Consider the following 23,964-nt stretch of genomic DNA (forward strand, 5'->3'; position numbering starts at 1 on the left):
GAAACACTGGGTTTGGTGGGTAGTATTTTTTCTGTCACTCTCTTTTGCTCAATTGTTTCTCGGTTGCTTTGAGGTGTGTGGGAATTTTCTAATTTTACACTTTGATTGTTCTGTTCCTTTTTTTTCTTATACTATCAGTAACCAAGTTATCAGCCGCAACCAGCCAAGCATGACAATAATTTCAACAGAGTGGAGGTGGGGTATAATGTAAATGCATAGATCCGATATTTTATATCTTCTCAATGTCTTTAATCGGAAAGTATTGTGTTACCTGATAACGTCCTCCTCCTAGATTTGCGTACCAAAAAAAAAAAAAAGAGTTGCAACCAGAGATAAATTACTAGTTCCATTTTAACTGGCGCTAGTTTACTAATAATCAAAAGAACAAAATCAATCAAATATCTATGGAAATAAAAAAACCTATGAACTGAAAAATATGCTAATGTACAAATATATATCAAATCTAGATTTTGATTTAGTCAGTCATAACAACTTCACCGGTGGCTTCTTGTTGTTGCTTTTGGAATTCTTCGGATGGGATACCAGTAATAATAGCATCCAAGTTATCCTTCTTTTGGTTAACTAATGAATCGTATTCTTCTTTATTTTCAGCCTTGTGTTGTTCTAATTGCTTATATTTCTCGACTGAGTCCATGAACTTTATCATGTTTACTCCAGCAGCAGCTTCTGCTTCTAATGGAGTATAAGGTCTTTGTTTTAATTCCTTAACTCTTCTCTTATGAATCTTGGATTTACCATGACGATCTAAACTAATTTGAGTTTCGAAATATTTGGCACATTCAATACAATAATATTGACCTAACCCAGGTTTGGTTTCGTCTAATGGTTGGTTCTTTAAACGAACTATGCTTTCTTTTGAAGATAAATCATCATAGATTAAATCAAGATCTCTTGTTCTTCTCTTAGTTTTGTATCTCTTAACACTGTATCTCCCCATTTCTATGTCTATGTGCTTGTACTAATCTATAGTGATAGCGATGAGATCAGAATTTTTTTAGTAGCTGCTGTAAGTCCAATAATGCGTACTTCCATTTTAGGAAAACTTCTCAGGTGACTTGAATCATATGACTTTCCTCACATGATCAAAAAAACCAGTCACAAAGGTCATGTGACTTGGTTTGAAATGAAATAGAAAATATTCCTGTGGCGGGAAACTTTTTTTTCTCCTCGTCTTGGATACTACGTATACCACCACAGTATGACAGTATTATCTGCAGGAGCATACAGTTTTTGCTTTTGTGACGTTTTGGTGAGAGTCCTGACCCACTCGCACTTGACCCTAGAAAAGAATTTTCATAAAAAAAAAAGTTTGCTTAGAAATCCATTTACCCTTTTACCTTAACCAAGTGTTGAATAAGGTATGTTCATAGACCTACCATATGATATGGAACTGAATAAGAAGCATAGGGGAATCAGTAACAAATAAACTATCCAGTGTTGTTGAAACTGTTTGTACAACTACACTGATGACTGAAGAAGCAAAATTTGTAGATGAATCTTGATTTGTCATCATTATCAAATTGCCACTATTTTCCCACACACAATATTAAATTGACATATAAATACCTCAGCAATCCCCCAAATGTAACTTTATTATCAGTTCTTTTATATATTGGCTGAATAATTTTACTAACAGTTTTATTTTAGACAAAATGGCTAGAAGACCAGCTAGATGTTACAGATACTGTAAGAACAAACCATACCCAAAGTCCAGATACAACAGAGCTGTTCCAGACGCCAAGATTAGAATCTATGATTTAGGTAGAAAGAAGGCCCCAGTTGATGAATTCCCATTGTGTGTCCACTTGGTCTCCAACGAATTGGAACAATTATCTTCTGAAGCTTTAGAAGCTGCTCGTATCTGTGCTAACAAGTATATCACCAAGATTTCTGGTAGAGAATCTTTCCACTTGAGAGTCAGAGTCCACCCATTCCACGTTTTACGTATCAACAAGATGTTGTCATGTGCCGGTGCCGATAGATTGCAACAAGGTATGAGAGGTGCTTGGGGTAAGCCACATGGTTTAGCTGCCAGAGTTTCTATTGGTCAAATTATCATGTCTGCTAGAACCAAGGACTCTAACAAGGAAGTTGTTATTGAAGGTTTAAGAAGAGCCAGATACAAGTTCCCAGGTCAACAAAAGATTATTATTTCTAAGAAGTGGGGTTTCACTCCATTGAACAGAGACGAATACGTTGCCAAGAAGAACAATGGTGAAGTTAAGGATGACGGTGCTTACGTTAAGTTCTTATCCAGAAAGGGTAACTTGGAAGAAAACTTGAAGCAATTCCCAAACTTCCAATACACTGTTTAAGTTGAGTATTAGTTTACTTTAGAATTAGTAAGTATTTAATTAACATCATCTTTGTAATAGTTGTAATGTAGATTAACATAGCAGTTGCTATGTATTAAACATATCATCACTTGGTATTATCTATAACAATAATATGAAGTAATTGAGCATATTCAAGCTCTTTACGTCATTGTGAGGCTCATAGTACGAATTAAGAATCTAATTTGACAGATCATTGGTTGCACAATACATTTTTACAAAATTTTTTGCAAATATTTGTAAAAATAAATGCACTCTAAAAAAGGCTAGAACATTTACAAAAGCAGAGCGAAACTTGCAAGAAAAGAAACAGAGCTAAACCCAATTAACAAATCGAATATCAGTATTGTATGAATAGACTTCCAACAGAATCTTCAGAACCTATAAAAAAAATTTTATGCTGCAATATGCGTTACAAAGTATCGAATACAACGTTTGTACCAAACATATCCTGGTGATACACAAATTGACCCTGAATCTATGCTTACAAGCACAATGAGCTGAAGTAACAATCTAAATAATAAACGTGCGTGTGTGTGTGTTTGCGCCGTTGTTTTTGCGAAGGCTTTCGAGAGTTATTTTTAAGCTGGTCGCGTAGATCTAATTATTTTTTTTTTCCAACGTCTCCGACAAAGAACACGCTTGCCCAAGAATTTCAGGTAATATTTGTGCTATTTAACACTGTGGATTTTTCTTCTTTCTTTCTTTTCTTGCTCTTCTTCTTTGACGCTAATATTAATTAAATTTTACATAATGTCTTTCACTAACAAGGAAAACCCAAAGGTCTTAGTCTTATTCGATGTTGACGGTACCTTAACTCCAGCCAGATTATTCATTTCTGACGAAATGAAGGAAACTTTGGAAAAGTTGAGAAAGAAGGTTGTTATCGGTTTTGTCGGAGGTTCCGATTTCTCCAAGCAAGTTGAACAATTAGGTCCAAACATCTTGGAAGAATTCGATTACTGTTTCTCCGAAAACGGTTTAACCGCCTATAAGTTGGGTAAACAATTAGCTTCCCAATCTTTCATCAACTGGATTGGTGAAGAAAAATACAACAAATTGGCCAAGTTCATCTTGAAGTACTTGTCTGAAATCGATATCCCAATTAGAAGAGGTACCTTCATCGAATTCAGAAACGGTATGATCAACGTTTCTCCAATCGGTAGAAACGCTTCTACTCAAGAAAGACACGACTACGAAGCCTTTGACAAGGTCCACAACATTAGAGAAAAGATGGTTGCTGCTTTAAGAGAAAACTTTGCTGACTACGGTTTAACTTATTCTATCGGTGGTCAAATTTCTTTCGATGTTTTCCCAACTGGATGGGACAAAACTTACTGTTTACAACACGTTGCTGATGAACACTTTGATGAAATCCACTTCTTTGGTGACAAGACCTACAAAGGTGGTAACGATTACGAAATTTACAACGACCCAAGAACTATTGGTCACTCTGTTACCAATCCAAATGATACCATCAAGATCTTAAACGAGCTTTTCAAGTTATAAGCAAACCTTTTCTGTTTAGATAATTAATAGATTTTACCCTTTTATCGAAAACCATGTAGTATTAGTAGTAGTACAAAATTATTGCAAAAGTTACAAACTATATACAGACTGCAAAAAGAAAAAAAAAACTGAACCTAACTACGTCTATAGAAAATAGCAGAGGATTCCTTTCCTGCAACAATGACTTGCTCAATGTTAGTCCCGTTAGGTAATTGGGTACCAGACAATAACAGCAATCTATTTGTGACAACATCACCTACTTTTTGAACTAACTTCTTTCTAGTCTGTCCTTCGAAATCTTCTGGTTCAATCAACTTAGGCAATTGTACTGGTTTGTTTGTCTTGACCCTCTTTCCATTTCCATGTTGACCAGATTCATTCTCACCAACAGCAAGAACGTCTTTGTTAGTTCCAGAATTATCCAAAGTCACAAACAAATGTTTATCACCCACACTGATATCCTTGATTCCAATATTAGTCAAAGCATTCTTGGCTTCGTCGTATTCTTCCAACCCAAGAAGAGACTTCATAATTTGCGGTTTGGAACATACATGTAAATATCTATTGTTTCCCAATTGTCCATTGACACCATTTCCAAAACTTAACACAACTTGCTTATTTTGAGTCGAATCTTCAGGATCAATATAGCTAACAAGGACATATGAGGATTCATTACCAGCCAATACTTTATCAATGGTGAGATTATCGGTTGTGACATTTTTAGGCAAGTGTATGAAAAAGGCACGGATGATATCTTTCTTGGATAAGATCTTCTTAGGCACTGGTTGTAATTCATTTTTGAGATTAAGTTCAATTCCACATTCACCATTGCTGTTTTGACCCCAGGTCCAAATTTCTCCTGCTTGATCCGCAACGATATTGAAGTTGCTTCCTGCAGCAACACTAGTGAATGTACGCTCCTTCACAGATTTGCTTCCATCTTTCTTTGTGATCAATTCGTTATTCAATAATGTAATGTCAATGGCTTTATTACAAGGAATTTCAACTGACTTATCAAAAGGTGAAAATGCAGGACCATACTGACCATAATTCTCAGGAGTGGATGAAGTGTTAATAACATATGCTTTCCCCTTACGACTCAAACATAAGAGGTGATCCTTACCTGAGGAAATTTGCTGCACAGCACCAGGGACATCTACCTTATTATAAGTTTGTTCCTTTTGAATACCTAACAAATTTCTAGTTTTGAGTGGGGTGAATTCGGCAGATTTGACCTCTGGTCTTGGAGTATATACAACTTCACCCTTTTCAGATAACATATAAAGGTAATCACCACTAACGCAAACTTGTTTAACGTTGATTGGCACGTTCATCAATTGAGGTGTTTCAAGACCTTTGTACCATTGGTAAACTTGACCCTTTTCATTTACAACTACTAAATAATCTGGTGATATGTAAACATCTTTAAGTAGCATACCATTAAAGAATGGTAGACGGATAGGTAACTTTTGGCCATTATGCTTTCCAAACACATATAATCCAGGAACTTCGGTTGAGTTCTGCAAATTTGCTATAGTTTCATCATTCAATTCACTCTCCAACTTCTCAGCAAAATTTGCCACACGCTTAGTGTTTAATTCGGGTGCTGATAAATCTTGAGCCTTACTGTCACCAATCTTATAAGTATAATCCGCCATGATACTAGTTTTCAAATATTGATAATTCATAAAGATTTGATGAGCACTAATGGCACCTACGACAATAAGAACACCCATACCTACACCTTTCATTCTCTCATTAAACTCGAATCTCTTTCTATCTTTTTCTTGCTTTTTCTTGAACTCTTCATAAAGGTTGTGTAATTGTTCCTTATATTCAGGAGAACCATACCTGAGGTTGGCCAACAGGGGGTCATTTTCTATTCTGGTGTTGAAATTAGCAGCAAGTTCATCTTCTAAATCAATAGTTGCTTGTCTATCGGGGTTGATCTTCTTGTCTAGATCATCTATGGTGTCGAAATTGTAGCCAAATTTATAGTCAACTTTGGACTTGTTGAATTGCTCAATGGTTTGTTTCTTGTCCTGTGGATTAGAGTATAATCTGACAGGGACAGTCACCTTCAGCAACCTGGAAAAGAGAAATCTTCTTCTCGATGCCCTTATTGTTCCAGAAAGCATGTTTTTGGTTTGTAATTGGCTTGACGGGATAGGGCGATGATGGTTGTAATTTTTTTCCTCTTCGATTGATCTGGTTTTGGCAGTAGGAAGCGAGTGGGGACAGAAAACGCAAACACAGAAAACCAACTATAGAACTCAAACCCCCTCCAAGTTGCCACCACATTATTCCAGCAGGAAATGCAAAATGCTTAATAGAATAATACTACAGAGATCGTACCGTCCAATTCAGATCCTAGCATTTAATCGAAATCTTGCAACAATAACTAAGTTTGACACTAAAAAGTTTGTTCAACTTTTACAAGAAAAAGGCGACTTTACTCAAAAGCAGGCCGAAACAGCTGTACAGGTAGTAAATTCTGCAATCAACGATGGAATAAGTTCTATAACTAATAACTTAGTGTCTAAGGAAACACTATCATCCAATGCATACCAACAAAAAGTTGACTTTGCTAAGCTTAAAGGTGAGTTACAAACAATGGACAAGGCAGAATTTACAAGTTTGAAAAAGGAGCAAGAAAAGCTACGCACCGACTTAACCAATTTGAAGAATCGGTTAAAGGAAGAAATAACCAAGAACCAAGCTGGTGTTCGATTGGATTTGAATTTGGAAAAGGGAAGAATTAGAGAAGAAAGTTCAATCCATGAGCTGAAGATTGAAGAAACTTATACGAGAATTGACGAAGAAATCGCCAATATGCAAATGCAAATCAAGTCGGTAAAGACTCAAGTTATGCAATGGTTGATTGGGGTATGTTCCGGTACTTTTGCTTTGATGTTAGCCTTCATTAGATACTTTGGTTAGTCGATTCAAGTAAATAATACCACAAAATAGTAAAATTGATGTAATCTAATCCGTCTAGATGAAACATGTAGGTGAAATTTTGTAGGTCATTCTGTTGACACGGATATGCACATTTTTAGTTGAACAGCGCAAACGAAAAAAATGTCAAACTGGCAACACAAATAACAGCCATTTGATTGACATCCACAGAAACACAAACAATGAATTCTATATACAATCATGGGGTTAAGCAGACACAGACCATAACAAAAGATCTATCTGAGTTCGAGCAGAACCTTTCTACTTCGCCATTGTCGTTGCAAGGTGCCATAACAACATCCATCACTGTATTTAAGAAAACCATCAAGGAATATCATGATTTGTTAGAAAAAAGCAAGAATGATCCATCATACCCCAAACACGAAAGCAGATTTCAAAAATTTAGTCATGATGTCCATGAATTTCAAACTAAATTTGAAAGCTTAAAACTTCAGAGAGATACAATTGTCCAAGAAAGCAACAAACAGGAATTGTTTGGACGGAGACATACTCACAACTCAACTACTAGTTCAGACAATCCCTACGATACTACTAACCAACAACAACAAAGTTACATGTCATACCAGGAAGGGTTATATAAGGAGAAAGATGCACTTTCCCGAGGTACTGAACAACTAGATCATATCCTAGAAATGGGACAACAAGCATTTGAAGATATCGTAGATCAAAACGAAGTATTGAGAAGACTTCAAACCAAATTCGAAGAAAGTTTAGTCGTATTGGGTGTAAGTCGAGGAACAATTCGAAGCATAGAAAGAAGAGCAAAACAAGATAAGTGGTTATTTTGGTTCTGTGTAGTTGTGATGCTTGTTAGTTTCTATTACATAGTTAAGATATTTAGGTGAAATTTTTTTTTTTGTCTATAACCCAACCAATTGAATTTAATATCAAACATATTCTCAGCTTCTGCTAATTAGGATGTATTCGCTTAAGTGATCGTAGCAATTCACATGTCTATCGATCTCCTCTTAACAACAGAGGCTCAGAGTAGGCTTATATCCCATTGACAACACGAATCGACAAATTTCGTAATTTGGATATAACTTTACCCCCGTTACTCCCCGGATAACCTTAACAGGTTATATGGCAACTGCAAAAAGCTGTAAAGTTCTGTGGGGTGAATGCAAAAATTATCAATTTTTCCTTATCGCGGTAAATCCTTCCTATTCTAAGTGACTACTGCAAATGAAAAACAGACACATACTGTCAATTATTTATAAGCCACCAGCATATCCAGAATTATGGAGCAATACCAACTCCTAGAAACAGTAAAACCCTGAAACAGGTTTCATGAATCAGTATGTATCAATTTTTATTGTTTGGGCTTAGTATCTAATTACCCAAATAGGAAATCGCGTAAAAGGTCGTGCACAAATTCAGATCGGCACCCATACAAAATCATGTCCAAATTAGGAAATGTTCCGTAAAATACTCTTAACACGAACGATGCACACAATTTATTAAACTTCTTCTCTAACTCATTACTATACCAATATAGGCAACTATCGAAGTCATTATGCCAGACGGATGATCAAAAACCCCTTTGTTTTCCAAGGGTATATAATATCGAACCTGTTCGCCTCTGTTATAAAACATGTTGAAACATTTTTTGCACCCAACAATCTTCATCACTCCTTGAATACATCCAACAGGAATCATCCAGCCACTGTTTGAATACTCAATCCTTACAAGTATACCCCAAAGATGAACTTGTCTCTCCTTTTTATCTATTTGCTAGTGACAAATATAGCCCAAGGTCTTCCAATTCAACATCAAAAAAGGTGGAGCTTTTTTGATCTCTTTGACCTGCAGTCATCCGCAAGTGCTGTAGCTACAACCCTAGCACCAACACCAGCTGTAATACCAGCTACAACACCAGCTCCTGTTCAAGCCCCAGTAGCAGTCACTACTCCGGTAGCGGTTGCTACCCCAGTACAAGTCGTTCAGTTAGCTGCCACACCATCGGTTGCTCCTCAAACCACTGCTGCTGCCCCCGCTGCCGCCGCCGCTACTGCTCTGGGAACTTCTGATGGTTCTAGTTGGCTTGGTCAGACATTTAAAAGCGCTTTCCATTACTTTTTTGGAGCTAATCCAACCACTACTGCAGCTACAACTCAACCACAGCCAGAGGCAGCTGCTGCTGAAGACGACGCTGACTACCCATCCGAGACCACCATCACAAGAATACTTACCGTAACCAGAACCGGATATAGCTCTGATTTCCCTGCCAGTAACCCAACCCAAGCATCCCAACCAACTACGACAACATCATCATCATCATCCAGCACTGGAGGGGGGTTCCTCAACTGGTTAGCAGGACTTTTTGGCTCATCTTCATCATCATCATCATCAACCCAAACCACTACAGTCCAACCAGATGCTTCTCAAGTTGTAAGTTCTGATCCTTCATCCTTCATTGAAGAACCAGTTTCAATCCCTGATCCCCAACCAGTTTCATATCCTGCTTCTTCCCAGGTTAGCATCCCATCTGCATCAGCATCCTCCATAAACTTGAGCTTTCAAGGTGGATCTCCAGGAAAGAATGCACTCGCATCCAGTATGGCAACTGCATCTGCAATTAATGGTGGCAGTAATGCAGGAGCAGCAGCTGCAGTTGGTTCCAAAGGTATCACTTACTCTCCATACACAAAGACGGATCAATGTAAATCTGCATCTGATGTAGCTTCTGATATTGCTAAATTATCCAATTTTGACGTTATTAGATTATACAGTACTGATTGTTCTGGAATTGAAAACGTTTTAAGTGCAATGTCATCTCACCAACAGTTATTCTTGGGTGTTTGGAATGTGGACCTGGTTCAAGGTGAATTGCAAGATATTGTAACTGCGATTTCTGGAAGTTCCCGAGGGTGGAGTGCAGTCCATACTATTGCAATTGGGAATGAAAGAGTTAATGCTGGAGCTGCCACGGTTGCTGATATACAAAATGCAGTTTCACAATCTAGAGTATTCTTAAAACAAAATGCACCTCAATATACTGGACCAATTGTTTCAGTTGATACCTTAGTTGCTGTTGTTGGTAATCCAGCTCTTTGTGAAGTTTCCGACTACCTTGCTGTTAATTCTCATCCATATTGGGATGGTGGAGTTCAACCAGAAAATTCTGGACCTTGGTTACAACAACAAATTGCTAACTTACAAAACGTTTGTGGTAAAGATAAACAAGTGTTGATCACGGAAACCGGATGGCCAACTCAAGGTGATACATTTGGTCTGTGTGTTCCACTGGTTCCAAATCAAGTTGCTGCTATAAAGTCCATTGTGAATTCCTTAGGTTCACAAGTTATCATGTTTACCATGTACAACGATTATTGGAAGGACCCTGGACCATACAATGTTGAGCAGCACTGGGGTATCTTTGGGGACCCAGCAGAATAGAATCTTCTAAAGACAATTCTGATTTGACTACCTTTCACTTCTCTTCGTTTCACTTCTTTTCAATTTCTTCAATAGTTTATCAAATTTTACTTTAGTGAATAATATATTATTATGGGTAATATCAGGTTGTAGGAAACTCTAAGTATGCCATGCTAATAGTTGCAAATTCAAAGTGGCGTGTGTTGCACAATTCGCGTACTCAACTTTTGTTTTTCGGAACGAGAGCAAAAAAAAAAAGAACCAAATGGTTAAAAAGTATAATACAAACCTTTTTCCAACACCATCAACAGAACAAAAACAAATTTGTAAATTTGCATCCAATAAATCGAATAAAGTCGACAAACAGAGAAAATAATGTCGGATAGGGAAAGGAAAAAGTTGGCGTTAAGGATACGCACCCTTTTTGATAGATTGTATAAAGTGGAAGACAACGGATTTTTAATTTATCAAACATTCCAAACATTACCCTTGAGAACAGGAACCGACTATTACAAATTGGTCAAGAATCCTCTTTCTTTGCATGCAGTTGGAAAGAAAATCAAAACACAGAAATATGCCAGTGCCCAAGAATTTATAGATGATTTGGCTTTGATTTCATGGAATGCTAGATACTTTAATGAACCAGGTTCTGCTGTGTACAGGCACGCCCAAATCTTGAAAGAATATATCAGCAACGTGGTGCTTCCTAAACTAAGAAATGACAAGGCTATTCCAAACCACTCTTCCTTGTTCTACCCTAATTTGGGTGATTTGCCTGATGATAATGATGATCCTACCTTGGCGGGTGTTAATTTTGGAGATGCGGGTGAATCAACACCCAGAAGAGAAGAATTTGTTTCTGAAATGAGCGTTACTCCTCAAGCAGACCCATTCATCTCAATGTCAAAACCTTTGGTTAGTACTTCACATCCTAAGCAACAACCATTTATCAACAGCAATATCCATACTCCAAAACACCAAACTCCACTGTATACAAGAGAAAGAGCAACAAAGCAAGCCGAATCGGGTATCAGAAGAGGTCGTCCACCTATTATTGATAAGCCATTTGAAACTCGTATCAAGTTGATTTTGAAAGGGTTCAAGAAATTGCGTGATGCAACTAATGATCATGCCTTGACTAAGCATTTTGAAAGGCTTCCCGATATCAAGCAGGAAATTGATTATTATGAACGTATTCCAAATCCAATAAGTTTACAAGAAATCAAAGTGAAGGTAAGAAGTAGAAAATATGCTACTGTTGACCAATTTATAAATGACTTGGATTTAATGTTTGCTAATGCTCAGACTTATTATGGTGATGATCCATACAGTGAAGAATTTATGGATTACCAACAATTCAAAAAGGAAGCTCAAATTATTATTCAAATGGAATTGAGCAAATCCGACAAAGAAGTTCTCAGTCTTAGTACCGCAAGTAGTGATGGTGTTTTGAGATTCCCCATGGATTCGTTAGAAGTTAATGGCTACACCTATAAAATTGGTGATTGGGTATTAATGTCAAACCCAGTTGATGCCGAGAAGCCTACTGTGGGACAAATCTTCCGTTTATGGTCTACTGAAGAAGGGAACAGATATTGTAATATATGTTGGTACTACCGTCCCGAACAAACTTGTCATGCTATCGATCGTTTATTCTTCAAGAATGAAGTTTGTAAAACAGGTCAATACAGAGATCATTTAGTTGATGAAATTGTTGGTCCTTGCTATGTTATCTTTTTAACAAGATACCAAAAGGGTGACCTTCCAGAAGGTGTTATCCCTGATGGAGCTCCTTGGTTTATTTGTGAATTCAGATATAACGAATCAACCCATGTTTTCAATCGTATTAGAACCTGGAAGGCTTGTTTACCAGATGAAGTTAGAGATGATCCTGAACAACCATTAATTCCCTTACATGAAAACCGTAAGTTGATTAAATATGAATCACCTTTGAAGAACCTTTTGAGACCAGATGCATATGTCGGTATGCCCATTCCAGATCCAATAGGAGGACAACCAAACACTCCACCAGTATCAGGGCTGGTTTATAAATTAGCCCCAATACCCGATGATGATTTGGGCCAATACATTTCCAGTCCTAATGTTACACCGATGCCAGAACATGATGATGTAGCTACAGGACGTCGTGCATTCCTCTTCACTCCTATTTCTCAATTGAAAGGTGGAGGTGGTGCCACCACTGCTGTATATGCTACTTCCCCTAGTGTGCTTGCTCGCGGATCTCCTACTGCTCTGCAGGATGTTGTGCCAACTCATACAACCACCAGTATTAGTGCTCCTACAAACTTTGTTGAAGATAAACATGCATTACCAGGAAGTTATAAGCTGCTTCAAGCACAAATTCAAGAAAGCCAAGCTAAGAAATTGCAAGAGCAACAATTGCAACAAATGCAATTACAACAACACCAGCTGTTGTTTAGAAGAGCCAACACTCCTACACCTACTAGTATTGCGCCCACTGGAGGAAATTACCATACTTCTGCATCCACTTATTCTACATTATTGGCTGGTGGAACTTTAGCTTATGGGTTGAATACAGGAGTTTTTGATTTAGGCGAAGAAGTTGAAGAATTAGTCAACAAGAGACAAAAGTTGAATAATGAAGGTGAAGTTGAATCTGAAGAATTTGTGTTTTACAGAGCACCTCCAGTATTATTAAGCGGAAGAAAAATTATAACTAATTCTCAAGCCGAGCTTGGACATTCAGCTGCATATTTAGCCTGGAAATTAAGGAGGGAGCAACAGTAAATAAGATCTTATGTATAATTAAATTGAATCTATTTTAAACTAAAGTGTATTTCTTTTAGGTAAGACTTTATCGCATGTAAAAATCGTCATCAGATCGTGCCATCAGTTTCGCCCCACACAAGCAAAAAAAAAAAAAATTACTGTACTAGACTACGTAAGGGTTTTTCTAAGTGAGACAAGAATGAGACCCTCGGAATCGCCTTCAACTACAATGAGCACACAATTAAAGGAATTCCAAGAGCATCTACTCAAATCTAAAAAGATAGTGGCACTTGTTGGTGCAGGACTTTCAGTGTCTTCAGGATTACCGACATTTCGAGGATCCCAGGGACTATGGAAGAACTTTAATATGATTGATTTAGCTACACCTGATGCATTCTATATTGATCCTGGATTAGTATGGCAATTCTATTCATGGAGAAGATATACTGCACTCAAAGCTAAGCCCAACAAGGGACATTATGCCCTTGCCAAATTATCACAAATGGGGAAAAGTCCTCAATCCGATCTAACATACATTACCATAACTCAGAATGTCGACGGGCTACTGAGTAGAAGTGGTCATTGCAAAGAAAACTTATACGAAATACATGGGTCTTTATTCGATCTAAAATGCACAAGTTTTATGTGTAATTTTGTTGATCATAACAACTTTAAACAACCATTGACAAAAGCTTTAGCCGATACCGAAGAAGAATTTGATCCATCTCATAATCGAAAACGACTGCTTGACGAACAAGAAGTATCAATATCTCCTCAATTTAACCCAGTAAAGACCTTATCTGAAAAAGAACTTCCTCAATGTCCAGTATGCAAAGATGGATCGTTATTGAGACCTGGTGTTGTGTGGTTTGGTGAGTCACTTCCTTTGAGTTTGATAACCAAAGTTGATAATTTTATTGAGCTGGAAGGGAGTCCAGTCGATCTAATTCTTGTTATTGGAACAAGTGGGACTGTATATCCCGCCAATAGCTATGTTGATCGAGTGAAATTGAAAGGGGGGAAGGTGGCGATATTTAATACTGATATAGAGAATGATATAGTCGTAGGGAAAGTCAAGGATACTTGGGGATTCAAAGGTGATGCGGCAGAACTTCTTCCTTTGGCATTGAAACCATTGATTGGTGAGATATAGTATTGTTTATAGAGGTTGTAAATGCTTACAAAAGAGTGTTGCAAAAAAAAAATATATAGAGTACACATTTATTAACTTAATTATTCTAGGTAAAAGATACAACAAACGCAAAAACTCCGAGTTAAAAATGAAGCATCTAAATTGAACATCCCATGTAAACCAAAACAAATTAAAAAGAAGAATTGAAATAAAAACCAATTTATCACACTAAAAAGATAACATTAAATGAAAGACCCAGGTAAGAAGTAGAATATAAAGATGAATGTCCAATGAATTGTTTATACTGAGAACGATTCTGATAAAGGATCAAAATAATTCTCCTTGTTGTCTGAAACGTCGTTTGCGAATCTGTTGTAGTTGCCAAATAAAGATTCCACCACAAAGACTTCTTCGTTAAGTTTTTGATCTATAGTTGTAGTTTCAATAAAACTGTTATTGTCAAGCACTAGCAGAGTGCTATCAAACGATTCCGTTCTCTTCTGTCTTTGCTGTTGCTGACTTGGAGAAACAACATGCATTATTGGTTTATAGAATGGGTTACCCACTGACTTAGATCTCTTCTTGGTAGTTGGTGGTGGAAGTGGTGGTGGTGGCGCAATTGGGGCGGGAGGGGAAGATTTTGAGCCACTTAGGAAATTTGAAGATGTGGATTTTTGAAAACGACCAAGGGTATCAATGGATGCAATAGTAACAGATGGCTTAAGTGGGGGCTTTAAAATAGGGGAAGTATTTGCACTTTTGCTTACTTTAAACTTGGTGTTATTAGTGGTACAGTAATTGTATGAGAAAATGTCGCAGCCAATACTGTTATTCCTTGATCTAGATTTTCTCCTCGAGGCGGATTTTTTTATGGTGGAGGGACAATTTGATGTGGGCGGTGAGGACAATGGAGAATCATCCTGTTCAATCAAAGGTGGTATTCCAGGTAATATTTTGCTTTCTAATAATGGGGAAGCTAAAGATAATTGTTTGGAATGACAACGTGAATGGGAGGGTGAAGATAATGCGGACGGCGCGATAGTTTCGCAGTTTGTCCATGTAGGCGCAAGCAAAGAATCGAGATCATAGTTTAGATCCAATTCTGGAAGAACGAACAAGGAAGAGTCCTTGAAGTCAGCTGGAGGAGGAAGTATAGGACAATAAGACTCTATTAGCGAGATATCGAACTCTCCCAATGGGTCCTCAGGAGCATTCATGGTTTTGAAGTTTTTATAAATGCAGTGCGAATATGGGGGTAAGCAGGGCTAAAGAAGCCAATAGTTTTGATTTTTGCCTGTGCGACGGGCTATATATCTGTATTTATAACCTTGTATACTGGTATGTTGCTTTCTTCCAGTACCGATTTCGAATTTCAAAAACAACAAAGCCAATTTCAACCAAATATAGCAAACTTACAACTGTTTATGGGCAGATATAAAAAAATGACCTGGCGTTTCAATCGAATGATATTTCCTTACCGTCGTCAACCTCACAACCAGTCTAAAAAAAGATCAAGATCTAATGGAGTACACAACGCGGGATCACAAAAAATTTTTAGGGAAACAACAACAATAAAGAACTAGATTGGTTTTGTCAAACAATGGAAATTGAATCTATTTCCAATCCGAGATATCAATTGTATTTATATGGGGGGGGGGGGAAGTTAAATTAATAAAAAATAATGCCCGAGGAAAGGAGATGGAGACAAGGAATCGGAATATTAATATTTTTTAAGAATTTATTTTTTTTTCCTAAAGAAATGATTGCAAAAGCTAATTTACTACTACATTTATATGAAGTAGATCCGGTTGCTTTTATCTAGAAAAAGAGAAAAGATACAACCTCCAAGCAAAAACAGTAATATACGATGCGCTTCATAACTTTAGGTAGGATATGCAGAGGTAATTCGAATTGTTCCAGATTTAGTAATACATGTGGGGAGAGATTAAGGTTAACGGTTGGTTTAACTGGTCCTCGAGAGTTTTGAGCAATGATAAGGTTAATTATTAGACTTATTAATCTTTTCTTTTTTATATATCTAAACTAAAAAGAAAAAAAACAAGGTTTTCTACTCATCAAACTGGCCACTTCTTGCCATATGGCGTGGCAAAATTTTTATGTAATCTTGGCGTGGAGAATTCAGTAGATTTTGTTGTACATCTGCACAGATCAGAAATTAAAAGAAAACTAGTTTATAATGATTTAATATTGTGAATTAAATAAAATGGAGTTTACTATTTAAGTTAAGTCGATGTCAATTCTACCGTTTACACATTCGGATCATGCAGTTTACATCAAAGGCTTGAAATGATAATGACGCGTTATGATCCAAAATTTCAAATAACCCCTCCTTGTTGTATTTGAAAATTTTGACAAGTTCGAGACTTTTTTTTAAGAAAACAAGTTTTAGCAATTGTGCATTAAAGAAAGAAATAAGCATCTCTGATGCAATAGAGAGTACCAAGAAGTTTAGAAGTACCAATTTGCGGCCAGGCAAATATTCCACAAGACTAAAATAAAGCTTTTGCCAACCGTTTTAAGTATATGTTTTGATGATTAGATCACTAAATCTACCCGAGACTTATTTTCTACATTGTTATTACATTTACGGAATCTATTATGATCTTCTCCAAAATTCAAAACAAATGGTATTGATATTATTTAACCTAACCCAAAGGCAGGTCATTGCCCTGTGTGCTTTATTTAGAAAAAAAAAATTGGGCCACGAATATCCCTTTCTCCCCCACAACCACAACAGGAGAAAAACAAAATAATAAACAAAAAAAATGCAACACGCCAACCAAGAGCTATGCCAAGTCAGATCAAAAGTTTTAAGTGATTGTTTCCTTTTGCTGTGTTGTGCATTACTTTGCTGACAACCTGGCAAATTCAGTCCTATCCTAATCAAGAAATTTTGTGCGAACAAAGGCAGTCCAAGATAAAGAGCACATCTAATTTCCCCTCCACAGTAGCAACACAAAACAGACAATGGTAGCAGATCGAAAATAACTCTAAAATAATACAGATCAATCACGTAAAGTTATGAGCCCCCCTCAGACCGCGGCCTTTCCCGGAGTGGCTTACAGTGTAACATATCAACCATTGATACACAAACAATAGTCATTTCTAACTAAACCATGATACTAAGTGGTGCTAACCCTCGAAAGTTTAGATTTTGGCGGAAAATTAAGATGATGGTCCGATCTGAATGACGTCAAAACTCTAAGATTATATTTGTTGATGGTTACATTTGCCGGAAGCTTAATGGGTAGCCGAAATTCTTGGTTGCAACTATATCCTATAGTAGTGTGCACTTTTTTGTAATTACTGTATTGTTCAGGGCTCCGGCACAAATGTAAGGTTTTTTTTAAAATAATTCTATAACCTTCCGGCGGGGGCTAGTGCTTATTGTACATATTTGTACTTAAAACGGCAATTACATGCATACATGGATCGATAGAAGGCAATTTCAAATCTTGATGGTGATTCTATTCTTTACAAGATATGCCACACCCAGTCGCCACTTCAACACGTGTAATATAAGTGGTTGTCTTTTGCCGCCTTGGTAGAGAAAAAAAAATTTTTTGGTGTATTGACAACGGGTCTCAGTATTTTCTGAGAAGTAAATAATATTCTGCCGCGCCTCAACACCCATTATATTTGGGTGACAATGTACAGCAACTTTGAAATTATTCTATTTTCTATTTATTACACGTTTACGAGTTTTTATGTAGTTCATACTGTTATCTATCTCATGTTACGACTTGCCAGAGAAATATTCTCCGCACCGAATACTTTGCTTAGGCGTAACTCCACTAAAAACCTAATCAGTCAAGATTTCTCTTTAATATATAGATATTCTTATTGACTCAGCATTGTCTTGTCATGGCTAATATCAAGAGTTCTCGGTAGTAATGTCTCTTCGATACTTTAACACCTAAGAACGTAATAATTCATCATCAACTTCATCTTGGGTTACTCTTTGTGGGATTGTTGTTCTTTCTGGTGGTAAACCTACTTCTAAATTCGCATCAAGCAATATTTGATTCTTCAACCATAATCGCCTTTTCTGTTTAATGCTATTAGCTAATTGGTTTGAAACCAATTTATTAATCTTGCTTGCAGTATTAAACTGATTCAATAATTTCTCATGCAACTGTTTTAATGTGCTTATATCTTCAACTTCGTCTATATCTTGATCTTGCAAGCTGTATGACAGTGACATCATCTTGGAACTGGTTGACAAATATTCATGGATTGGATTACTTGATATTTCCGGAATTGGCTTATTTGGATTATCAAATTGCTGTTGTTTCTTGATAATGTTCACAATGGCATTGTTGTCGTCATGGCTACTGATGAGTTCTTCGTCATCCTCTTGTTCCTCTGTGATAATATAATGCTTATATCTAGAAGTAGCAACTTTATATTGTTTAAAGTCCACGGGTATTTGATCAAGTGTTGATAATTTTACCGATTGAGGGTTATTTGAATCCGATTGTTTCAAAGCACTCACAAATGTATTGGTGAACCACCAGGGACTTTTCAAATCATAATCATTTTCAATAACTCGAAGATAGTCATCTTCATTCATATCTTCCACATTTAATCCAATATCCAAGTATCCCTTTTTAACTTTCTCTTTCACATTATTTAATTGATCTTTAATACTATGTAAATCATGAACACCTTTAACATGTTTGGTCAACGCATCCGAACGAGTGAAATGTTTTTCACATTCTGGAATAGGACAAAAGTATGGCTTTTCGCCGGTGTGGGTTCGACAATGGGAGATTAAAGCAAAACGTGATGGTTGCTCTATACCAAATCTAGGACAGTTTTCCCATTGGCATGTATATCTGATAGGAGTATTAGGGGATAAATGTGCCATTTGAGTCAAATGTTTGGTATTAAGATGATTTACGAGTGTGGTTAGACTAGGATAGGGTTTAACATCACAACCAACCCATTTGCATGCGTATAATTCTGATGGTGTGTTGTTTGTAGCTGGTAATGGTTGGGAGTTTGCTGAAGGCGCATCAGGTTGAGTTTGTGCTGTGACTATATTTTCAGCACTTGCCCTTGTCTGTTCTGCAATGTATGGTTGGATTGATGATGTCTCTGCCATTTTAGTTGAGTGCTTATGTTGCTTGTTAGATAGAGTGTAAGCGGGTAAGTTTGTAGGAATGTCTCGTGTTGAGAATTATGCATTTTTCAATGTTCTATCTGCAGGACAAAAAAAAGACTACTATTTGAACAGATTTATAAAGTTATTTACAATTTTCTAGATATTAAATTAAACTAAATCTTCATCTAATCTTGCAGCTGGGTTTGATTCAACAAAGTCCAAAGACACTTTATGACCCAATAATTCTCTAATGTTTGAAACACCATACTTAATCATAGTTGGTCTTTCTAAGGAAAGACCCCAACCCAAAACTCTCAAATTCTTTGGCAAGCCCATAGTTTCCAACATTTCTGGTCTGAACATACCGGAATTACCAATTTCAACCCATTTCCCTAATCCCTTGTGATATGCAAAAATTTCCAAAGAAGGTTCAGTATATGGATTATAAGCAGCTTTAAATCTCAATCCATTAACACCCATCTTACCAAAGAAATCTTCCATGAAACCAATCAAATCACCTAAAGTGATATCATAACCGGCAATAACACCTTCAACTTGGTGGAATTCAGCCAAATGGGTAGCATCAACGGCTTCATTTCTGAAAACACGGTCAATAGAGAATAATCTAATTGGCTTAGGGTCCTTGGCTAATTGATATAACATAGCGGATGAAATGGCAGTAGTGTGTGTTCTTAATACCATTCTTAAAGATTCTTCACCTTTCCATGGATATCTATATCCAATAGAACCATATTTCCCGCTTTCGTGAACTTGTCTAGTACGGTCCCAGTATTCTTTATCTTCAGGTAAACCGGCTTCAACAGGATCTTTCAAATAGAAAGTATCTTGCAAATCTCTGGCTGGATGTTGTTGAGGAACGAATAAAGTATCGAAATTCCAGAAACCAGATTCAACGTATTGGTTTGATGGCATTTCAGTGAATCCCATAGAGAAGAAAATTTGTCTAAATTCTTCTCTGACTTTATTAAGAGGATGCAATGCACCGGATGGTGGGTATACACCCTCGGAGTTGAAATTATATGGCTTGAATTCGGCGTCTTTCCAGGTGTTGTTAACAATCATATCGGAAGTAATATCAGTTTCTAAGGAAACAATTTCAAGAGCAAACTTTGGACCCTTTTCCACTTTGTATCCAACAATCTTGTTCATGATAATTAATTTTCTCTTTTTCAATTCAGTTAATTCCTTCTTGTCGTCGAGAGTACCAGTTTTGTCAATAGTTTGCAAGAACTCTAAGACGGTGTCTTTAGGTAATTCCTTAACATTAGAAATCAAAACATCACCTTTCTTACTCAACCATTTATTTTTGAAGGCTTTACCTTGACCAACAGCTCCAATTGGACCTAATTTAGTTTTTAATTCTGAAATGGTTAAGCCTTCCAAAGCCTTTAAAACTTCATCAACCACTTGAACTTCAGGAGTAGCGCCTGATTTAAGGTATGATTGGGCTTCTTCAGTTAAAGTCCACTTTTCAACTTCAATTTTGGAGAACACAATCATTTCCTTGGCCCAAAGGGAAGTCAAATTTGAATGTAAAGTATTAGCATCTATTTTAGACAATTCGGCAACATTAAGAGTGTTTTCAATAACTCCACTATTGCTATCGACTAATTTCAATAACTGTAATTGTAAATCAGACATTTTGATATTGATGATCTAGATGTCTATGTCTATAAGGGGATATGATGGTGGTGACAGTGCTTGACGGTTCTACTTACAACACATTATGACTATTTTTTTCACTTCTGCCAAAAAAAAATTCATATCCGTTCTGAAAATTACTGCGAATATATAAAACTAGCAGTAAAGCTCAGTATAGATCGGCCAATTTAAACACGTGATACTATTTCCTAAAACGGCTGGTATGGCTGATAATTTGTTTGCCATTCCCTCTCCTCTACCCCACTCCAATCTAACTACTAGTACTACTATTAGATCAATGTAAACATTAGGCTAAGTGAAGGCAATCGTAGGTTAGTGCTTTGCTAAACTTTCTTTTTTTTTTTCGGTTGCCATTGAGTTAGAAGCAAACATGTGCGGCTATATCGGTTAACGTATAACCTAATTGGGATGACAACAATGGTGAAATTTCAGAAGGGGGGAGGGTCGCGGGAGGCTGTGGAATAGCAAGCAATGACATGTTTAAATTCATAATTTGATATTTACAATCTTTGCTATTTAAAGAAACGTTTTCGTCCTTCATCGTCTTTTAGTTTACATTTTTTGCTATTAATCTATCATTTAATCAACAATGGCTGTAACTTGTTCAGACATATTTAAAATTATCGCTGCTGTCATCCTTCCACCATTGGGTGTGTTTTTAGAAAGAGGGTGTGTTGGCTCTTTCTTTCTTAATATATTATTGACAATTTTGGGATATATTCCAGGTATTATTCATGCGTTGTATATCATTCTAAAATATTAATGAGCCAATTGAATAGGTGAGTTGTGGATTACTGAATGCGTTTCTTGCTGCTATATTAGTTGTGTGCATACATCTAACCATTTATTTATTTATATATATTCAAACAGTTGATATAGTTGAAGAATTGTTATTTTAGCTATAATACACGTTGCTTGATCCCTTGTTTACAATTTTGTAGAATTTTGGAGATTATGTTGCAAAATTTATAATTTGCAGTAATAGAAGCCATGGTTACTGCATGTGTGATCGCTGTTGCAAAAATGAAAAGCGGAGTTCTGCAATTATATTCCATTTTGAACCTACATGAAGCTATGTAATTTCTTTCTTTTCTTGTGTCAACCTTTAGAATCAAGGTAAACAACACGGTACTATACAACGCGCACAATGATTTCCCTAATGGGAAATAACCCATTTAGCTTCAGACAAGGATTTCTACCTTTCCCCAAAAATTTCTTACTAGTCGAACAAAGGTTGCCTAAAATTAACAATGTTCAAATGCGAAGCTATCAAGGGACATTAATAGGGTTAGATAACCGATGTGTATGAATGTCATGATATAAATTTTGGTATTGATACATTAGCGAATTAACAAACGACAAAAAAAAATAAGCTAAAATGAAATGATATTTTGCATGTTACTACTTGTTATTGCATGTACTTCAGCAGCTCAACTCTTCACACAAAAGGAAATATGAAAACACTTCAAGCAAAAGCATATATTATGTGTATATAAATCCGATTTTTTTTAATGATAGAACATCAGCCCGAAGTCTTGGCAAATGATGTGTGGCAATAACAAAAGAGTGATTGTAAAATATTTTTAGTTTTATATACCACAGAACGCGGTGACCTCTTCAAAGAAACATTATTGTTAACTTTAAGCTAAAACGCGTATGATTAATACTCGTAGAACATTTGTTAATTTGGGGTAATGTATGGCGGTTGAGATAACGATTTTTTTTTTCTTTTTTGAGCCATCTGGCGGGTCTGAGGCGCATAAACTGTAAAAAGTTTAAGGCCCACTTTGTTATGATCCCGCTCGAGTAGGAGGAACTGTACCCCTGATACCACTAAATTAAGGTTTTTTTTTTACCCATAATCAGATGCAATTTGCAACAAGAACTTGGATATTCCGCTAAAACCGATAAAACGTCAATACTAGATCGGCTAAATTATTGTGTGACCTAGCAGCGGCTGATGGGATTATTTCATTCGCATGCAGTGTTTAAATCCTGTTTCAGCTATATTATTGTGTTAGGCTACACAGACATCGAACCACAGTTTAAATTAGCTCTAAAATTGTTGATACCACAAGAACATATTTCCATCCCCTCTCGGTTCTTTGTTTGGGTAATTAAAATGTATTAAGAAGCAATTTTGCAGATTAGAATTTTCTATTGTTTTATGAAAATTTCACCAACACCGATGAAATTAGATCACACGACGCGATTGTACATACTTTAAGACAAAGACCACCAGTCGTAGGTCATCTCTCATCTGTAGATTGATTTCTTTTTATGCAACTATTTGTCTAACATCATTCAAGTGGTCTTGAAATCTCAGGCAACGCCGGCAAACGTTACTATATTCATTCACGCCGCCAGTCAGGAACATGTAAAACGGGGCAAAAAAAATTTGAGGAAAATGCAGGTTATGATTATTTTATATGCAACATTGATAGCGAACAATATGGTGCAATTGCTTTTTTTCTCGCCCTGCAGCTATTTTTAACAGTTTAGGCAGAATATTTTTTTTATCATTCTATCTTTTTGACATTTAAAAAAAATTTTTTTTTGGGTTAGATTAGATCCTAATTGTATTTTAAACACACAGTTGCCGTTTTTTTTGTTCATGGCTTGATTTGAAAAGCCTTAGTGATTTTTAACAACACATCAAAGCTTTCGTCCAATACTGACACCAGCAGAACAAGTGTTGCCTGACTTACACACATTTAGTATTAATTACTACCAAACTTCATTTCGACTAAATATAGTATTACCGTATTTTTCTGGAGAATACCCTTGACGAGCAAAAGGCAACCATTACAACCTTACAACCGTACATAGCCACCTTTCGTTTGCCTGCTTTCCAATCATATTAGTTCAACTCAGTCATTCGTTATACACCTACCCAAAACACTATTGCATTAATTTCTACCTCCACTTGCATACTTCTTACATTACAATATGGCAAATCTATCAATGGCCAAGAGGTTTGTGCTGCCGAAAATTCTTAAATTTATTGTTGCTATCGTTGCAATAATAAATATATTTTACATAACTGCATT

General features: G+C 36.5%; 15 protein-coding genes across 15 annotated transcripts; 9 read left to right on the forward strand and 6 right to left on the reverse strand. All coding sequences in view use genetic code 12, as the record gives it.

Moving 5' to 3' along the window:
* Positions 1-132: 132 nt before the first annotated feature.
* SPAPADRAFT_57957 (uncharacterized protein) lies at positions 133-977 on the reverse strand (the record flags this gene model as incomplete). Its single annotated transcript, XM_007372214.1, has 1 exon — positions 133-977. One exon carries the CDS (start codon positions 956-958, stop codon positions 476-478), a length of 483 nt encoding a protein of 160 aa, XP_007372276.1.
* Positions 978-1,666: 689 nt separating this feature from the next.
* Positions 1,667-2,389, forward strand: RPL10 (60S ribosomal protein uL16; the record flags this gene model as incomplete). The annotated part of the gene is made up of 1 exon (XM_007372215.1): positions 1,667-2,389. One exon carries the CDS (start codon positions 1,674-1,676, stop codon positions 2,334-2,336), a length of 663 nt encoding a protein of 220 aa, XP_007372277.1.
* A 690-nt stretch (positions 2,390-3,079) lies between these two features.
* Positions 3,080-3,905, forward strand: PMM1 (phosphomannomutase; the record flags this gene model as incomplete). Its single annotated transcript, XM_007372216.1, has 1 exon — positions 3,080-3,905. One exon carries the CDS (start codon positions 3,108-3,110, stop codon positions 3,861-3,863), a length of 756 nt encoding a protein of 251 aa, XP_007372278.1.
* A 92-nt stretch (positions 3,906-3,997) lies between these two features.
* SPAPADRAFT_131380 (uncharacterized protein) lies at positions 3,998-6,001 on the reverse strand (the record flags this gene model as incomplete). The annotated part of the gene is made up of 1 exon (XM_007372217.1): positions 3,998-6,001. One exon carries the CDS (start codon positions 5,999-6,001, stop codon positions 3,998-4,000), a length of 2,004 nt encoding a protein of 667 aa, XP_007372279.1.
* Positions 6,002-6,151: 150 nt separating this feature from the next.
* SPAPADRAFT_57960 (uncharacterized protein) lies at positions 6,152-6,861 on the forward strand (the record flags this gene model as incomplete). The annotated part of the gene is made up of 1 exon (XM_007372218.1): positions 6,152-6,861. The coding sequence occupies one exon, from the start codon at positions 6,186-6,188 to the stop codon at positions 6,801-6,803; it is 618 nt and encodes a 205-aa protein (XP_007372280.1).
* A 105-nt stretch (positions 6,862-6,966) lies between these two features.
* On the forward strand, positions 6,967-8,054 carry SPAPADRAFT_57961 (uncharacterized protein; the record flags this gene model as incomplete). The annotated part of the gene is made up of 1 exon (XM_007372219.1): positions 6,967-8,054. The coding sequence occupies one exon, from the start codon at positions 7,004-7,006 to the stop codon at positions 7,685-7,687; it is 684 nt and encodes a 227-aa protein (XP_007372281.1).
* A 492-nt stretch (positions 8,055-8,546) lies between these two features.
* Positions 8,547-10,241, forward strand: SCW4 (Scw4p; the record flags this gene model as incomplete). Its single annotated transcript, XM_007372220.1, has 2 exons — positions 8,547-8,889; positions 8,929-10,241. The coding sequence occupies 2 exons, from the start codon at positions 8,547-8,549 to the stop codon at positions 10,239-10,241; spliced, it is 1,656 nt and encodes a 551-aa protein (XP_007372282.1).
* Positions 10,242-10,595: 354 nt separating this feature from the next.
* SPAPADRAFT_130664 (uncharacterized protein) lies at positions 10,596-12,989 on the forward strand (the record flags this gene model as incomplete). Its single annotated transcript, XM_007372221.1, has 1 exon — positions 10,596-12,989. One exon carries the CDS (start codon positions 10,596-10,598, stop codon positions 12,987-12,989), a length of 2,394 nt encoding a protein of 797 aa, XP_007372283.1.
* A 171-nt stretch (positions 12,990-13,160) lies between these two features.
* On the forward strand, positions 13,161-14,199 carry SPAPADRAFT_57964 (uncharacterized protein; the record flags this gene model as incomplete). Its single annotated transcript, XM_007372222.1, has 1 exon — positions 13,161-14,199. One exon carries the CDS (start codon positions 13,171-13,173, stop codon positions 14,122-14,124), a length of 954 nt encoding a protein of 317 aa, XP_007372284.1.
* A 203-nt stretch (positions 14,200-14,402) lies between these two features.
* Positions 14,403-15,320, reverse strand: SPAPADRAFT_47944 (uncharacterized protein; the record flags this gene model as incomplete). The annotated part of the gene is made up of 1 exon (XM_007372223.1): positions 14,403-15,320. The coding sequence occupies one exon, from the start codon at positions 15,318-15,320 to the stop codon at positions 14,403-14,405; it is 918 nt and encodes a 305-aa protein (XP_007372285.1).
* Positions 15,321-17,699: 2,379 nt separating this feature from the next.
* SPAPADRAFT_57966 (uncharacterized protein) lies at positions 17,700-19,261 on the reverse strand (the record flags this gene model as incomplete). Its single annotated transcript, XM_007372224.1, has 1 exon — positions 17,700-19,261. The coding sequence occupies one exon, from the start codon at positions 19,229-19,231 to the stop codon at positions 18,041-18,043; it is 1,191 nt and encodes a 396-aa protein (XP_007372286.1).
* A 24-nt stretch (positions 19,262-19,285) lies between these two features.
* On the reverse strand, positions 19,286-20,964 carry FRS2 (phenylalanine--tRNA ligase subunit alpha; the record flags this gene model as incomplete). The annotated part of the gene is made up of 1 exon (XM_007372225.1): positions 19,286-20,964. One exon carries the CDS (start codon positions 20,399-20,401, stop codon positions 19,400-19,402), a length of 1,002 nt encoding a protein of 333 aa, XP_007372287.1.
* Positions 20,965-21,178: 214 nt separating this feature from the next.
* SPAPADRAFT_57969 (uncharacterized protein) lies at positions 21,179-21,837 on the reverse strand (the record flags this gene model as incomplete). The annotated part of the gene is made up of 1 exon (XM_007372226.1): positions 21,179-21,837. The coding sequence occupies one exon, from the start codon at positions 21,453-21,455 to the stop codon at positions 21,273-21,275; it is 183 nt and encodes a 60-aa protein (XP_007372288.1).
* Positions 21,426-21,836, forward strand: SPAPADRAFT_57975 (uncharacterized protein; the record flags this gene model as incomplete). The annotated part of the gene is made up of 1 exon (XM_007372227.1): positions 21,426-21,836. The coding sequence occupies one exon, from the start codon at positions 21,504-21,506 to the stop codon at positions 21,675-21,677; it is 174 nt and encodes a 57-aa protein (XP_007372289.1).
* A 95-nt stretch (positions 21,838-21,932) lies between the features above and the next one.
* SPAPADRAFT_58004 (uncharacterized protein) lies at positions 21,933-22,733 on the forward strand (the record flags this gene model as incomplete). Its single annotated transcript, XM_007372228.1, has 1 exon — positions 21,933-22,733. One exon carries the CDS (start codon positions 22,062-22,064, stop codon positions 22,221-22,223), a length of 162 nt encoding a protein of 53 aa, XP_007372290.1.
* Between the last annotated feature and the right edge of the window lie 1,231 nt (positions 22,734-23,964).

Source organism: Spathaspora passalidarum (assembly GCF_000223485.1).
Source record: "Spathaspora passalidarum NRRL Y-27907 unplaced genomic scaffold SPAPAscaffold_1, whole genome shotgun sequence".
Taxonomy (NCBI): Eukaryota; Fungi; Ascomycota; class Pichiomycetes; order Serinales; family Debaryomycetaceae; genus Spathaspora; species Spathaspora passalidarum.